This window comes from Melopsittacus undulatus (genome assembly GCF_012275295.1).
Source record: "Melopsittacus undulatus isolate bMelUnd1 chromosome W unlocalized genomic scaffold, bMelUnd1.mat.Z SUPER_W_unloc_1, whole genome shotgun sequence".
In the NCBI taxonomy this organism is placed as follows: domain Eukaryota; kingdom Metazoa; phylum Chordata; class Aves; order Psittaciformes; family Psittaculidae; genus Melopsittacus; species Melopsittacus undulatus.
In genome coordinates this window covers 450,907-467,915 of record NW_022993942.1, presented here as the reverse complement: position 1 = coordinate 467,915, position 17,009 = coordinate 450,907, and the positions used below count along the sequence as shown (strand labels likewise).

Sequence of the window (17,009 nt, the reverse complement as noted above, 5' to 3'; positions counted from 1 at the left end):
CTTTTTTTGTCAGAGTCACTAGAAAAGATTTGCTGTCTTAACTAAGAAGATTAAGTCATAGGTGAGATATCAAGAGGAATAACAAAACTGAGACAAGATGGTACAAGAGAGCTGTTAGGGGCTACTTTACACCTAATCCATTAATAAGCATTTGTTCACAGGTTCTGTTAGTTAAAAGGTTTCTTTAAACTGTGTATTCCACTAAAGCTCACAATTCAGATCATATTTCAACAGAAACACCTACTGGTAGAATTGTGAAAATTAGTAGCTCCCTGGTTTGGCAATTTTGAAGAAAACATGCTTTAAGAAATTATTCTGAAAAAAAACTTTAAGATCTAACAGACTTGAGAAAGAAGCTTCATTAGTGCTTTCTGTTTTTAGGTGCCTATTTTTAACAACGTCATTCCCCTAAAGCTTCTATCAATGGTATCATGGTTTAGACCCAGCTGGTAACTCCAGACCACACAGCTGTTCACTCACACCACCTCTTCCCCTCCCTTGGCAAGATGGGGAGAAGAATCAAAAGAATGTAAATCCCACAGGTTGAGATGAAGACAGTCCAGTAACTAAAGTACAATATTATATTATTATTAATAACAAGGGAAATAACAAGGGGAGAGAATATAAAGCTTAAAGTGGAAATGGAAAAACAAACAAACAAACAAACAAAAAAAAACAGTAAACACAAATGATGCACAATTCAATTGCTCACCACCCCCTAACTGATACCCAGCCTGACTCAAACAGCAACTGGTCCCCTCCGGGTAACTCCCCCAGTTTATATACTGGATATGACAAGCTGTGGTATGGAATATCCCTTTGGCTAGTTTGGGTCAGGTGTCCTGTCTCTGCTTCCTCCCAACATCTTGTGCCCCACCTCACTGACAGAGCATGAGAGAATGAAAAGTCCTTGATCAGGGTAAGTGCTACTTAATAACAACTAAAACATCTGTCTGTTATCATCATTGTTCTCAGACTAAAGCCAGAACACAGCACTGCAACAGCTACTAGGAAGGAGAGAGAGAAAAAACAAACAACCCCCTCCCAAAAAAATACAACCCCAAAAAAAATACAACCCCAAAAACAAACAACAGCACACACACACACACAAATAACCCAAACAAAAAACTGCTACAGCTGAAACCAGGACAAACAGTGAAACAAAGAAAAACAAGACACCCCCCCAAAAACCAGCATTTTAGCTGTAACTAGAAGCCAAGTATTTCTAGCACTCAGGACTAACATGTTCTCTTCAGTATATTCTCTATTTCCCCAAAACATGCAAAACCCCAAAATGTTAGAGCTAAGGTCACAAGGACAGAACTATAGAAATGCTCTTACCTGTGTGCTTCCGAAGGTGCTCTTTAAAATGTCCAACGTGGTCAAACTGCTTATCACAGTACTGGCATATATGTATTTTTTTGCCAGGTTTTTGCTTCTTGCTGGCACCACCTTCATCAAGGTGGTAACAGGTGAGGTGCTGTTTCAAAGCACTCTCTCGTAGGTACCTTTTTTTGCATATGTCACACTTGTACCTCTCAGTAGAGTGTGTTTTCATGTGTTCCTTAAAATGGCAAGACAATTTAAACGAACGGTTACATTTCTCACAGCAGAATAAATTCTTCATATGTGACAGCTGAAGTTCCACAATTTCAAAACCTTCTACCTGTTTGCACAAGGTATCAGATGCACTATCATCTTCTTCCTGGATCTGGCATTTTCCCTCTCCCTGACGATACTTGCTGGTGATATCTGCTAAAAGAGCCAAAGCAGATGCATCTGATGTACCTGTTGTCTGTATGTACTTTAAGGATTGCTCTGCAGAAGCTACTTCAAGTGTTTCGATGCTGTCATCTTCCACTTCAATCATCCCTTCAGCAATCTCAACCTCAATTTCAACAGGCTCTGATTCTGCAAGTGGTAGTGTTTCCGTGATAACATTAGAGGTTTCAGCTACCTTCCTCTTCTTTGGTTTATCTTTATCTTGTGTTTGATTTTTTTCTAAGGGTGATGAAATTTCTTTGTTCCTGCAAAGCATTTACATAAATGTAGTTAAGATGCATAAGTACTTATATAAAAATTCCTGCCTAATAGCTTCTACATTAAACACTATCTGTTTCTCAAAGCAGCTGAATGATGAAGTACTACACAACGTGTATGCATTTTGGAAGCTACTTTGTCCTTAATCTATATTCCTTACAGCTATAGAATAGCAATGTTAATGCTGTGGAAACTTTGACATAAGGTTACTGAAGTGATGGACGGGTAGAGCAGTTGACATAATCTACCTGGACTTGTGCAAAGCGCTCAACACTGTCCTGTGTGGAGACAGTGTTCTCACAGGAGAATGAATATCTGGTACATGAACTCTGAATAACCCCGAAAGATACAACAAGGCCATAAAAGGCCCGAGGAAGCTTAAGCAAGCAAGATAAGAAGCTGGAATTCACTGAGTGATGAGAACTGTGGACTGTTGGCAAGCTTTCGAGGTCAAGTTCTCACACCTGTGATTAACCTGTGCTTCTCACTTAATATTTCTCACACCTGTGCTTAACTTAATATGTTAGTCACTAAGGGTCTTCAAGACAAGTATCCAATCATGATATGCCAAACTGCTGTAGATGTGTGTAAGCAATAGTATATAAGGAGTTAATGCTTTGCAATAAACGGCTTTTTGTCTGATCATACTGATCTCTGACTCCACTCCACGGCAAATGGTGCCCGAACAGGGACCTTCTATAAATCCACATTGAAACGGAAGAGGGTGAATTGCAGCGCTGAGAGGAAGAAAGAAAAAGAAGAAATCAGCTGGAATTGATCTGGCTGGACCAAGATCAGGAGGCAGAAGCCTCGGAGGTGAAATCCTCGGATCGGAGCCTTGTGAGCCCGGAAGACACTGCCCAGTGCAAATAAGGTGAGCAGCTGGACCATTGGAAAGGAGCTTAAGGATGGCAAATCAGTGGGTTAGGGTTAGGGTAAAGAAGAAGAAAAAATACTTAAGCTCTTCCAACATATCCTCTCTGTGAGAGGGACAGACTATGATGAAGCTATGCTAAAAAGATTGCTGCTCTGGAGTAAGGAGAAGGAGTTAATTGTGGGGGTCGGCAAAGCTTCTAATCTTGAGACTTAGGAAAAAATTACTAATGAAAAAGCCTTCTTTTTATGGGTGTTTTCAGTCCTTCTTAAGGTGAAGGGAGGAACCTTTAAAGAGACAAACTTAAAGTTAATGTTGAAATGGCTGAAGACACATTACCCAGAGATTGATGAGTCTACCTTATTTGAGAGTTCTTCATGGAATGGGGCAGGAGTTAAACTATGGGATGCAGCTACAAAAGGAAATGACAGTGTGAAAAAGTTGTTAGTCATTTGGAGAACTATTTTAGAGACCTTAAAGTAAAAAAATGAGACCGTGGAGCCCAGTGTGTGTGTCATCCCCCCCCCCCCCCACCCCTCCCCTCCAACCTCCGCTGGTTGCCACCATGGCTGCGAAGACAGAACGGGGATAAAGATAATCCTTTCAAACCATGCCCTACTGACCCCGAGAAGGAGCCTGTGCACCTTCATTAGACTGCTGTTGCCAATCCTGAGATTCTGACACCTGATCATTCCAATGCTGACCTGGAGCCTATTCATCCAGAAAACAAGCCTGATTTATATCTCCCAGATCCTCATGATAAACAGGCAGCTGTAAAGGGAAAAACGAGATGGGTGGGGGATGCAGATGTTTTGCACAGTTTCCTGTGGTGTGTATGCTGGATCAAGACCCATGGTGGGAAGGTCTCTCGTATGCTCCTATCAGGGGTATCGGGCAGAATGTGTCAGACCATGGACCCCATATACAACTCCTTTGATACAGTCACTCTGTGATACTCATGAACTAGAAGTTGGCAAATATAAGTATGTCCATGTTTCTAGCAACCTTTGGAGACCTTTATAGATACTGCTGGCAACTTCTTCCGACTTAGGCTGGCCACCTGTGTCAGAATGAGTGTGCATTTTGGTCAGTATAAAAGCCCAAGCCTCGTGCGATGTGAGCGAGGCAGAGCCTCTGCAGGGACGCCTGCTAAGGCTGAGGCTGCCACCTTGCACTGCGATGATGCTTCTCAGAGCTGGTTTCCTGATAATCTTCACAAGGTCTTTGTGCCATGTTCTGTATGTGGGACCATGTACTGGGAGTAATGTTGGGCTGAATTTTGTGTTTCAAATATTGTAGTTGTGTGGAGTGTACTTGTGGAATCCCAAATGTGTGTGTGTAATGAGGGCAGACAGTGTTCTGTGTATTTTTTGTTGTCAGGTTCATGTAAAAGTTTTTAACAGGTAGCAGTTTAACATTTCGGGCAAGGAAAGGTTAATACAAAAGTGCAGTTGCTGGCAGGTATTTGTTGCTGCTGCCGCGCAGGCAGGCATTTATAGCTGCTGCCGAGCAGGCCACTGTTTGTAGCCATGCAAAGCAAGGTGAGCGACTTCTGAGAAAAAGACAAAAAAAAAGTATTGGGGCAGTCTGTAACTTGAGGGTGAACCCAAAACTTAGAGGAACAGATCAGTTGAAACAAGAACTGAAAAAGCAAGAAGGGAAATGCAACCACAAGCTTTATGAGCCATCACCTAAGCAGTATCAGGGTGGCAGAGAGAGAGAAGAAAAAAAAAACCAAACGGGGTAATGACACAGCAAACTCCTTGACTGTTAATGCTGCTTCACATTGCTTTTGCATAAGAATGCTTCTGCTTTAAGGAATCATTTTAACCTGTCTACTTCTCAAGAAGTGATAACCTGGGAGAGGGGGTGTATTTGTGTCCTACCTACCTACAGGTCCATGGCAACTGCCTGCAGAGTTTGTCAAGCCTTGCCATGAGCTGGACAGACAAGTGGAATAACTCCATGCATCAGCTACAGGAGCTGACCATGAATACCCCAAGCAGAATGAGATAGAGGAAGAGAAAAATGAATGATTGCAAAACATCATTTAGAGGCAACTGAAAAGTAACAACTTGATTCATGTGTGCTTGTAAATTATTAGAGGCTGTGATTTTGTGTATAAAACCACCTATATATATTAGCCAGTTGCTAATACAAAACTCCACCTTGCATTGTATGGATTTATCACTTGTAAAAGAGATGTTAGAGCATGCAAATTTGCAGCAGCTGCTAGAAAATGATAAGGCAAAAGCTAGAAAGATTCTAAGATGATAGTAGTGTTATAAAGCAGGTAATGGAACAAATTAAGAGGGTGGGAGAAATCCACTGTAAGAAATGTCTTTGGTTAGTCACTCGCTGCCATCAGCATCTTCAACATGCTGATGCACTCTGTAACAGTTACTCTGCTACTGTAAATCTGTGTGTGCTTTGCTGTAGTAGTGACTTGTTACTGGATGCAGCAGGTGAAACTCTGCATTGACAACAAGGTGCAAGGACTGATATTGACCAATGCCTGCTACCACAGTCAAGGGCAAGACTGGGTTGGCCTCTGTGTTTGCCAGCAAGAACTTTTAGCTCCGCTGTTGGCTACAACCCAGCAGGTGTGGAGTGGTGGGGACACATGCCATGCCAGACCTTGATGTGAGGGATGGCCTCCCCTGTTATCAGAGAGCCATCCAGGAGAAAAACAGCAGGCCCAGAAGCCTGTGGTTGGCATATGTTGGAGATATAATCTAGTCCAAATCCTCTGTTCAAGTAGGGCCATCTAAAGTAGGTACTGAAAGTAGATTAAAAAAAAAAAAAAAGGGGGGGGGAATGCCAGGATTTTCTCCATGGACAGTTAGCAAAAAGCACAATTTGTACTAAATCCTTTAAATTTGTCTAGTTTTGATTCTCTTTCCACAATACAGCAATTGCGACATCTGACGGACAATTCCTTGCCCAAACCACTGGTTCTATATAAAGACCTACATGATAACGAGTGGAAAGGACCAGTGCCATTGCTGACATGGGTCAAGGACACGGCTGTGTACAGCTATTGACAGTACCATACTGACTGCCAACAAAATGTATAAAGCCCCAAAACTCAACAACATAAAGAAACAGCAATGACTGAAATCTCTGTAATATCTGTTCTATTATGTGTGACCATGGATAATGGACAAGTACACTGGGCACATCTGTTAAATCCCCAATATTCCATCCTGTTACATGGTGCGTAGGATTCACTGGTATGCCACATATTATAAAGGTTCAAGTGACTTCAAATCAGACTAGTCTTACTGAAATAATGCTGCCTAGAGTAGTGGGTTGTTATGTTACACAAGTCCAGCAGTAATAGAGCAGACACACCAAATTGTAAAAAACTTTTCATAAAACTGAAAAGGGGGAGATGTGAGACAGTGTTCTCACAGGAGAATGGATATTTGGTACATGAACTCTGAAAGATACAGCAAGGCCATGAGAGGCCCAAGGATGCTTCAGCAAGCAAGATAAGACAGAGCTGTAATTCACTGAGTTATGAAAACTGTGGACTGTTGGCAAGCATTCGAGGTCAAGTTCTCACACCTGTGCTTAACCAATTATATGTTAGTCACTAAGGGTCTTCAAGACAAGTATCCAATCATGATATGCCAAACTGCTGTAGGTGTGTGTAAACAGTAGTATATAAGGAGTTAATGCTTTGCAATAAATGGCTTTTGGTCTGATCATACTGATCTCTGAGTCCATTCTGCGGCAGTCCTGCACATCATCCTAGACTCTAAACTGGAAAGACAACAATTTGATAGACAGACCACTCGATGGATCAAGAATTGGCTGGATGGCTACATACAAACAGTTGTGGTCAACAGCTCAATGTCCAGCTGGAAAACAGTAACGAGTGGTGTCCATCAGGGATTGGTGTCGGGATTGTTCTTGTTCAATATCTTTGTTGGTGACATGGACACTGGGACTGAGCGCACCCTTAGCAAGTTTGCCAATAACACCAAGCTGCGTGGTTTGGTTGATACACTGGATGGAAGGAACACCATCCAGAAGGACCCCAACACGTTTGTGAGGTGGGTCAATGCCAACCTCATGAAATTCAACCAAGCCAAATGCAAGGGGTCAGGGCAATCCCAGGCACACCTACAGGTTGAAAAGAGATTCAGAGCAGCCCTGCAGAAAAAGGACTTTGGGGTGTTGGTCGATAAGAAACTGAACGTGAGCCAGCTCCAGTGTGCACTCACAGCCCAGGAAGCCAACCATATCCTGGGCTGCACCAAAAGGAGTGTGACCAGCAGGTCAAAGGAAGTGATCCTGCCCCTCTGCTCTCATTAAACCGCACTTGGAGTATTATGAACAGTTCTAGTGTCCTCAACCTAAAAAGGACATGGAACTGTTGGAACAAGTCCAGAGGAGGGTCATGAGGATGATCAGGGGACTGGAGCACCTTTCATATGAAGACAGGCTGAGAAAGTTGGGGCTGTTCAGCCTGGAGAAGGCTGCGTGGAGACCTCAGAGCAGCCTTCCAGGATCTGAAGGGGGCCTACAGGGTTGCTGCTGAGGGACTCTTCATTAGAGACTGTAGTGGCAGGACAAGGGGTAACGGGTTCAAACTTCAACAGGGGAAGTTTAGGTTAGATATAAGGAAGAAGTTTTTTGCTGAGAGGGTGGCAAGGCATTGGAATGGGTTGCACAAGGAAGTTGTGAATGCTCCATCCCTGGCAGTGTTCAAGGCCAGGTTGAACAGAGCCTTGGGCAACATGGTTTAGTGTGGGGTGTCTCTGCCCATGGCAGGGGGGTTGGAACTGGATGATCTTAAGGTCATTTCCAACCCTAACTATTCTATGATTCTAATTGTTTTAAATAGCTCCTTTTGAACAATACACAGTACCTATCAAGAAGAAAAGCCAGTCTAATGACATAAGTTTATCTAAGAAAGTTGTGAAATTCTGTACTTGGTAAGAAAATCTGCCCAAAGGAAGGAGTTATTTGGCCTGCCTACTCAGAAATAAGGTTTAAGTCCTTCCTATGCTACTCGCATCTTAAGCTCTGTAGTGAATGCAATTGTCTGCAGTACTTACAGCTTGCTAGAAAACACTACAGCTGTGACTTCACACACTGATTATTATAACATCTCATACTTCAGGAAAGCACACAGCTAAGGGTTTTGTTGGGTATTTTTGTTTGGGGGGGGTGGATTTTTTTTTTTAAAGCAGCCACTGGGATGTGGATAGAGCACTCTAGTTTAATTTTCTGGGCTTAAACACAACCCCCAACTCTGCTCCTCTTCTTGCACCATAAACACACCCTTCCTCCAAAATGTCAGGGATAACATGCCATCTTTAACACAGACAGCTGAGTAGGCCAATGCTTTCAAGTCACACTCTCACAGGTGCCGACAGCACTTAAATCAGTAGCAAAACCTCCAGCATGTATCAGTTTTGGAAAAATGAGCAGCTATCTTCCCCTCAAATCAAACTAACAAGAGTAATTCGGGCTTTTACCTTCCTTTACAGCCTAATGAATCCTTTTATGTAAGCTACTCCATATCTACTTTCAGGTTTTGTAGTAACAGGAGAGATAAGATTTATCTAGAATATATGTATGTCATACGGCAGAGATGTGGCTAATGACCTAATGCAGGATATAGCTTATTAAATTACTTATTAAATATTCAGATACAGAAAGACATGGCAGCTAAACTTAGTTTCATCTAGCCTGGATTTCTGATGTCTAGGTGGTGACAGTTACTTTGCACATTACTGCAAGGAGCTCCAGGATCACATACCAAAATAATAATCTGCTCAGCAAAGAGCAGAGAGACTACCATCCTTGAGCACATTGTGTGACTCAGGTGTGAAACTATGAATGGGGATACACACATACAACACACTGTACCTCAAGGAATAACAGCTGGTTGTTTTCTTTCTAGTCTAGTTTATGTGGTATGGAGCTTATTACACAAATGGTTAGTTCTATAATAATCTCTACCTGAAATTTCTGAAGCTTACCCCTTTCAGTCAAAGCTCAGACAGAGGCACTGTATTGCAATTATTCCCCCTCCTACTGGGGTTGGAGAAAACTGAGACTGATAGTGATACACGTTTGTTTTTCTAACCAAAGAAACCCTACAAAAAAAAACCAACAAAAACCAAAAAAAGCCCACCTACAAGTGATGGAAATAGCTCTAAAACATTTGATTAAACAGCAGCATTTGATTAAGTACTGATCCCATATAAAGCCAATAACAGTTACATTTGTTCAAGAGATTAACTTTGCACCAAGAAATTTTTTAATCACTGGCTATTCTCTTGAAAGCCGAAAGCTACATGAAATCAAAACACCAGCACTAATTGGTTAATGTGGTCTAATTACCTGAGGCAAATTGTCACTGTACACCCAACTGTCTTACCAGGTGTGGGCAGTCAGACAGCACTGAGACCTAGCATTAGTTAACATAAAATCACAGCCCTACAATGTCCGCAACATCTACCAGCCATGTTACCTGTCATCAAGTTCCATCCCAAAGAATGTGACATTCACTTTTAAGCCTTTATAATTCTGATCCATATTTTATAGTCAAAGATTATATGGTCCCACACAAGTTTAGAAGGTCCCAGGATAAGAAACAGCACTGCAAAATACAGGCAGCCAGCTCTTGAAAAAGGATTATTAAGACTCTATGTCTCAGTGTTGGGAAGAAAAAGAGACTTGTGTGTTTACCTGATTTCAAGTGCTTTGATTGCTTCTAGCATCTGTAGGTACTCAGCTGCTTTCCAAACATCATTTGCTTCTTCCTCACCTTGGACCATTAGCTTTGCTGTATAGGTGAACTCAATTAGGTGACGAAATGCCATGTTACTTACACCTATTTACAAGCAAAAAAACCAGCCTCTTTTACTGAATACTTCATCTTGCACACTTGTCTACTTACCATTTTGCTCACAACACTTAGACAACCAGTTTCATGAAGATGCCATTCTTGAAAAGCTCATGTTGGAATAAAAGATCTACTATAGAAATGTATGAATCTGGAACAACTATAGGGTTACATCACACCATCACGGTTTAAGCCCAGCTGGTAACTCAGAACCATGCAGCCACTCGCTCACTCCCACCTTTCTTCCTCCCCCTGCTATTGGAGGAATGGAGAGGAGAATAAAAAGAAAGTAACTCCCATGGACTGAAATATGAACAGTCCAGTAACTAAAGTATAACACAAAATCACTACTGCTACTACCAATAATAATGATAAGGGAAATAACAAGGGGAGAGAATACAACTGCTCACCACCCACTGACAGATACCCAGCCCAACCCAAGCAACTATCTGGGCCTTCCAGGTAACTACCCCCAGTTTATATACTGGGCATGACATGCTGCGGTGCAGAATATCCCTTTGCTAATTTGGATCAGGTGTCCTGCCTCTGCTTCCTTCTGGCTTCCCATGTTCCTCCTCACTGGCAGAGTATGAGACTAAAAGTCCTTGATCTGAAAACACTGGTGTGTTATCCGCATTGCTCCCAGGCTGAAAGTCAAAAACACAGCACTGCACCAGCAACTAGGAAGGAGAAAACTGACTGCTACTGCTGAACCCAGGACACACCAATGATAAAAGGAATGCCAAGATGGACAAAAAGCTGTTCGCATAAAATAATAAAACCCATAAATTTAAACATTAAAAAAAATGAGATCGCTATCTCTCAGAGACCTCTGAGCAGAAAGATACTAGAAGCCATATTACTCCAGGAAATTGCTCCTTGCCTGCCAAGCAAGTATTGTTTCACACATACCCTGTTCTTGCATTCCTACCAAGGCATCTTTCTCTATTTTTCCTCAGAAGTTTTTTCCAGTGGCAACAGCTATCTGTACTGGTTTTAGCTGGGACAGAGTTAAATTTCTTCATAGTAGCTTAAGAAGTGCTGTATTTTGGATTTGTTCTGAAAATAACTTTTATCAAACACTAATGTTGTAGTTACTGCTGAGCAGTGCTTACACTTGAGTCAAGGTCTTTTCTACTCCTCATACTGACCCACTAGCAAGGAAGTCAAGGGGGTTCAAAAAGTTGGGGTCAGCTGTCCTAGCTGTGTCCCTTCCCAACTGAGCAAAGGGATATTCCATACCATATGACACCATAGAATCATAGAATAGTTAGGGTTGGAAAGGACCTTAAGATCATCTAGTTCCAACCCCCTACCATGGGCAGAAACACCACACACTAAACCATGTTGCCCAAGACTCCATCCAACTTGGCTTGAACACTGTCAGGGATGGAGCATTCACAGCTTCTTCAGGCAACCTGTTTCAGTGCCTCACCACTAATTCACCTCACCTTATGCTCAGAGGGGGGTGGGGGAGGACAGGCAGATGACATCAGTCAGTAGGTGGCAAGCAACTGTGTTCCTTTGCATCACTTGTCTTTCTTGGGTTTTAATTTCCTGTTACATTTTTTCCCGTTATATTTCCTCTGTTATATTTTCTCTTTTCCTTACCATGTTTTGAAAATTATTATTTCTTTTTAATTATTACACTGTTTTTATCTCAACCCATGAGTTTCTCAATTTTACCTTTCTAATTCTCCCCCCTATCTCACTAGTAGGGGAACAAGCAAGCCTTGCTGTGCCGTGCTTAGCTGCCAGCCAGAGCTAAATCACTACACTGTCTCAGAAAAACTCAAGAGCTGAGATCTAGAAAGAGAATCAACATGACCAAGCATGCCTTTAAGTCCATACCAAGAATACTACATTATTTTGAGCTTAGGCACACAACTCTGAAGGCTTTTATTTGCATGAATAAGAATACCTTCTATCTCCACCAAGGGCTCCTGAGTGAAATCTTGGAAAAAATTGTAGAAGAACTGGCTGCAGGCAGCAAGAACGGCCTTATGAGCTTTGAAATGGTGACCTACAATAAGAGGGGACAAAAAAAAATCAGTTTAGGATAACACCATCCTTACTTACATGAAGACAGGCTGAGAAAGCTGGGTCTGTTCAGCCTAGGGAAGAGAAGGCTGTGTGCGTGGAGACCTCATAGCAGCCTTCCAGTATCTGAAGGGGGCCTACAGGGATGCTGGGGAGGGACTATTCATTAGGGACTGTAGTGATAGGACAAGGGGTAATGGGTCGAAACTTAAACAGCAGAGGTTTAGACTGGATATAAGGAAGAAATTCTTTACTGTTAGGGTGGTGAGGTACTGGAATGGGTTGCCCAGGGAAGTTGCAAATGCTCCATCCCTGGCAGTGTTCAAGGCCAGGTTGGATGAAGCCTTGGGTGATATGGTTTAGTGTGAGGTGTCCCTGCCCATGGCAGGGGGGTTGGAACTAGATGATCTTAAGGTCCTTTCCAACCCTAACTATTCTATGATTATATGATTCTATGATAATTTGTTAGCAACCCAACTTGACAGCTGACCTGTGACAAGCCCCACAGCTTCCCAGCACAGCTTTCAGAATTCTCTTCACCAACTGGTTCTCAGGCCTGTACATACATACCATCAACAATCAGAGTAATATCTGTAAAGTGATCCTGCTCACGTTGTTCATTCAGTCTATTCAAAATAAATTTATAATGCTCAGGGAATTCCTGGATACATTCCATCATTTCTTCAGCTTCCATGGCAAAAGGACTAGTCTGCAAAAAATGTGGTAGAACAGTAAGAATATTACACAAGCCAGTAAATACTACACAGTTTGGTTAGTATACAAACATGAACTAACTAGCACTTTTCAGGGACTACAAAACAAAAAAAAAGAAACCCGATAAATTGTCTCAGGAACAGGTTTACTTGATTTTAGCTGACAGGTTGGAAGCATTCAGGTTAATGGTGTATAGCATTACTTTTACACATGGAAAACATGGTCAAAGTGGGCAAGTGCATTTCTTTATTCTACAGATTCATCGGAGACCCACCTCCCTCAAAGCAAATACTGCAGGGATATAACATCTCCACAGCTAGCTATTCTATAACACCTCAGCAGTGTAATGTCAGAATCTTTATAAAATTACTTCTTGCAATTCTACCAGTCCACTCGGTAGAAAAACAGTTCTGACAGTTTCCATACTTAAGTCACATTTTGTATCTAGTGAACACAAGATGTTTACTTCCTTTAAATAAGGATGCAATAAAGCAGCACTTTTCAGCTTCTGAGTACAAAGGAGTTGCCAGGAATATAATATGTTGTCACAACCAAGAGCTTATTTTCTTAGCCTTCTTACACTTCTCCCCCTGCAACACGAAATAGTCTTTGCCAACCTTTTGAGAGAAACATGGAGGCTTGTAATCTGATGGCTCTTATTCCCTTACTTATACAACAAACACAGGGGGTGGAAGCCGCAGAGATTCTTGAGACTGAAGAGGTTTAACAGAACTCTGTGCCTGTAAATGAGACACATATGTTAGTGTGCTGCTTATGCAGAAGGATCTGTGGAGAACGTCTAAGTGCTTCAATTAAAGCATTTCAAAAATTAACTCCCAACAAAAATTACTTCAGATCTGTACAGCAGCACTCATCTTCAACTCCCACATTCACATGGCTCTAGTATCAAAAATGCCACAGAAAAAGCAAAGACATTTCAAAGTCACATTAAAGGAAGAAAGGCAGAAGAGCAGCTAGCATCAAGCCAAGTATTAAACAGAAAATTCTAGGTGCTTCCTAACTTCTGGTGGAAGTTTTATGGTGTGATTGGAAATTCCTGAGCAGAAACTTGTTAAACCTCTTCCTTATGTGCACTAACAACATCTGAGTGGATACCACTGTTATAAATTGAGACCACAACGGATCATAATCCAATTAGGATTTTATTAATTATAGCAAGTAGAATATGAGCAAAGACAGCGCTGGACGGCAGGGGAGTCTGCGCTCCGCCTACTGCCGTACTGAGCAGTTCAAAAAGCCCTCCCTTATACATCTTTTACTTCCGTGTTCATGACGTAGTTGAGGTACTCTGCGCATGCTTCAGCTGTTGCTAGGGGGTCGACCTCTGCCTCCCGGTGGTCGGTGAGGCCGAAGTAAGAAGTCTTCCTCCTTTGTTCCATAGTTGACCCTTCATTTATGTCCTTATATGGAGTGGTTTGTCTTATTTCTGCCAGTTCCTGGAACATCTTGCAAGCCAGTTTCTGTAACACCTTGTGGTCATCTTATGTTTGCATAAACGGTTTCTGGTTTAATTGGTGTAAGCGATTGTGGTTTATCTTATCTTGCATAAACTGTGTCCGTTAACTGTGTGCATAAGCAATTTCATATCTTTTGTTGTCTAACCTTTATATTGGGCTTAACATATATATATACCTAACATATATCTTAATAAACAATACCTTATTCTTTAGTTTTTCACACCACCATGCTTGCTAAATCTCCTGTGCAGATGTATAAGTTCTACCTCCCTTCCAACAAACACTGGTATATGGGGTTCAACAGAAGTAGAGAGAAGAATTACCTGGTTGTGATAAAAGCAGAGTTATTTTTTATTACTAACATATCAAGTAAAGAAAATTGTGGAATTCCTATTGTTATGGTTTAAGCCCAGCTGGTAACTAAACCATGCATCCACTTGCTCACTCCAACCCCTTCCCCCCCCCCCCCCCCCCCCAGGGGATGGGGAGGAAAAGCAAAACAATGCAAATCCCAGGGATGGAGATAAGACCAGTGTGGTAACTAAGGTATAACACAAAACTACTACTGCTACCACCAATAATAATAATAAAGGTAAGGGAAATAACAAGGGGAGATAACATAAAAGGGGAAAAGGAAAACAACAAACACAAGTGATGGACAATACAATTGCTTACCACCCACCAAACAAAACCCAGCCCAACCCAAACAGCCATCTGTACCTTCCAGGTAACTTCCCACAGGACACCTATTTTTCCCACAAAGCACACTCTTTCTTGCATCTCAGAAAAACTGTTCTATGGAGAAGTCATTTTGCCAAGAGTACGAAAGAAGAGCAGAAGCAACTGCTTATGGAAGTCTAGCTCTAGCTGCTATCACTGCCTTGCCAAGCAGATGCCGAAATACATATCAGGGTCTTGTGAAGGCAATAGGAAGGTGAGGCTGAAGGGAGAGAACACTGTTGCTGTCTTTACCTCATATGTAATGATGGGTCTAAATGAGATGATCAGCAGCCCCTACCTTCCTTTTGTTTGGTATTCCACATAAAGTTTCATGTGGGAAGCTGTAAGCCACTTTCTACACTGTTTAATTCTTCCAGTCCATTTTTGATACATCATACAAGGACAGATGGCTTGCAGTTAAAAGCCTATGTCCCCAAAAGTTAAACCAAACAAAATTTTAACCCCCACGTCTCACAATTTCCACCTACCCAAAATTTACTACTAAATCACATTCATAGGAAGTTCTTACAAAAAAAACCCAAAATAACAGAGCAAGCCAAGATAAATTTAAAAATTTCAGTCTCAGAACACTGAAAGTCATGAATAGGAAAACTACAACTTATGATAGGCAATTTATTGTCCTGAATTAACACAGGACTAGGAAAAGCCATGTGAATTTATCACATACCTAAATACAGTTGCAACATTCATTGAGTATTTTCATTTTAAACTAAGTGATATTGCATAAGAAAGCCCAAGAGAACAGCACATTTTCATAATGCTATTTTGGAGCAGGAAGTGAAAGGCACAAATCCTCAAAGAAAAACCAAGCTGCCAAGCAAGGCAAACAGAAGCAATCCAAGCTGGCACTTACATGCAGGCTCATAGATGAGAGATGGAAACTGAAATAATTCAGTTGTTTACCTGGATTTCCTTGGAAGACCAAGTTGACTACTGACTTCACCATATTAGCCTCTGACATGGATGCATCTCATATGCATGCAATTTGCATATCTGCCCTCACAAATGGACCTCAATGAGGCCATCTTATTATTTCCACACTCCTGGACTTCAACAAGAACTCTTCTTAAGCACTAGACATTTTCTTTGCTGATATGGATCATACACAAACACAGACAGGAAGAATAGTTATTGCACTTAAGACAACACAGGTCAGCAAACAGACCACCGGTCAAACCACTGCCATCTCATTGTAGCCATCTTAGAAAAGAAACACGAGGGATACTTGGCAAGTAACCTCTTCAAGAGAACACAGACAGGAGAACTTCTCGTGCGTTTTGCTATATATTTTCCTTCTAAAATAACAGCCACAGAGCAAAGATATGAGCCAGTCCCTCAGTCCCCTCTCAACCATGGACAAGACCTCACTCTGAGGCAAAAGTGACCCAGGCACTCATGCCCTACCGAGCTGAGCAGGACCCACACCAGCTATTATACTGCCAAGAGGCAGTAAGAAGCCTCTCTCTGGCCATAGAGACCGTGAGGTGGCACCACGACCCCCCCGTCAAAGTCCTTTAGAGTCTCCACCACACAACTTCTCAAAGACTGACCAGACCAAACCAACCACCTCAGAGCTTTAACCTGCACTGTAGCCAGCTGCAACCGCATTGGCAGGCGCTCATGACAGTCAGTGCGTCCACCACCAATTGTAGGGCGGTGGCAGAGCACGCCCCAGGTGGAGAAGCCAATGAGCGCTCGCCGAGTCCCAGGAGCGGGAGGAGGCGGAAGGCCTAGTTAGCGCTGAATGCCTGTTGGGCACGGGTATTTCAAGAGCAGCGCGGGTGACTATCGGCAGGTGCAGTTATCCCACGGGAGTGCCTTCGAGGATAGGACCTGACCGGTGCCGGTCCGAGCCATGCGTTTAGCAGCACCGCAACCTCGTTAGTCATTATTACGTCATCAAAGCGCGCATTAAATCGCTGCCTTTTTAATTCCCGGCCGGATTGTTTCTAGGCGGCGTGGTGTCCTGTGAGGTGGGAAAGCAGTTCTGCTAGGTACTCACCGCGAGGAGCCCCTTGTCCTGCCGCGCTCACTCCTCCGTTACCGCTTCCTGCTCCCCAGAACGTTGACAAGCAGGGCAAGCGCCAGCCAATCGCTACTCGCATTCCCAACGTGTACTACACAGCGGAAGTCGCGTAGTACAAAATCACCTTTCACATGACAGGGTGCGCAGTTTGATTTTTCGGTGTATTCTGGGAGTTGTAGTCTGGCACTCTCTGTCAGTCTGCTAGTCAGCACCACGCGGCTCAAGACG

General features: G+C 42.5%; 1 protein-coding gene across 5 annotated transcripts in view; it reads right to left on the bottom strand.

Moving 5' to 3' along the window:
• LOC117438201 (zinc finger protein 131-like) overlaps positions 1 to 16,808 on the bottom strand; it is a 46,563-nt gene extending 29,755 nt beyond the window's left edge. The window contains exons 1-7 of one of the 5 annotated variants that reach the window (XM_034073690.1): positions 16,758 to 16,808; positions 13,154 to 13,276; positions 12,393 to 12,531; positions 11,704 to 11,805; positions 9,626 to 9,770; positions 1,667 to 2,027; positions 1,342 to 1,564 (exon numbers count right to left, since the gene is read on the bottom strand). In XM_034073690.1, the coding sequence (XP_033929581.1) occupies positions 1,342 to 1,564; positions 1,667 to 2,027; positions 9,626 to 9,770; positions 11,704 to 11,805; positions 12,393 to 12,516 (955 nt within the window). In that variant the 5' untranslated portion in view covers positions 12,517 to 12,531; positions 13,154 to 13,276; positions 16,758 to 16,808. Of the gene's footprint in view, positions 1 to 1,341; positions 2,028 to 9,625; positions 9,771 to 11,703; positions 11,806 to 12,392; positions 12,532 to 13,153; positions 13,277 to 14,215; positions 14,264 to 16,757 lie in introns of those variants that run through there. The other 4 variants (XM_034073688.1, XM_034073689.1, XM_034073691.1 and 1 more) reach the window with 4 other exon arrangements.
• Between the last annotated feature and the right edge of the window lie 201 nt (positions 16,809 to 17,009).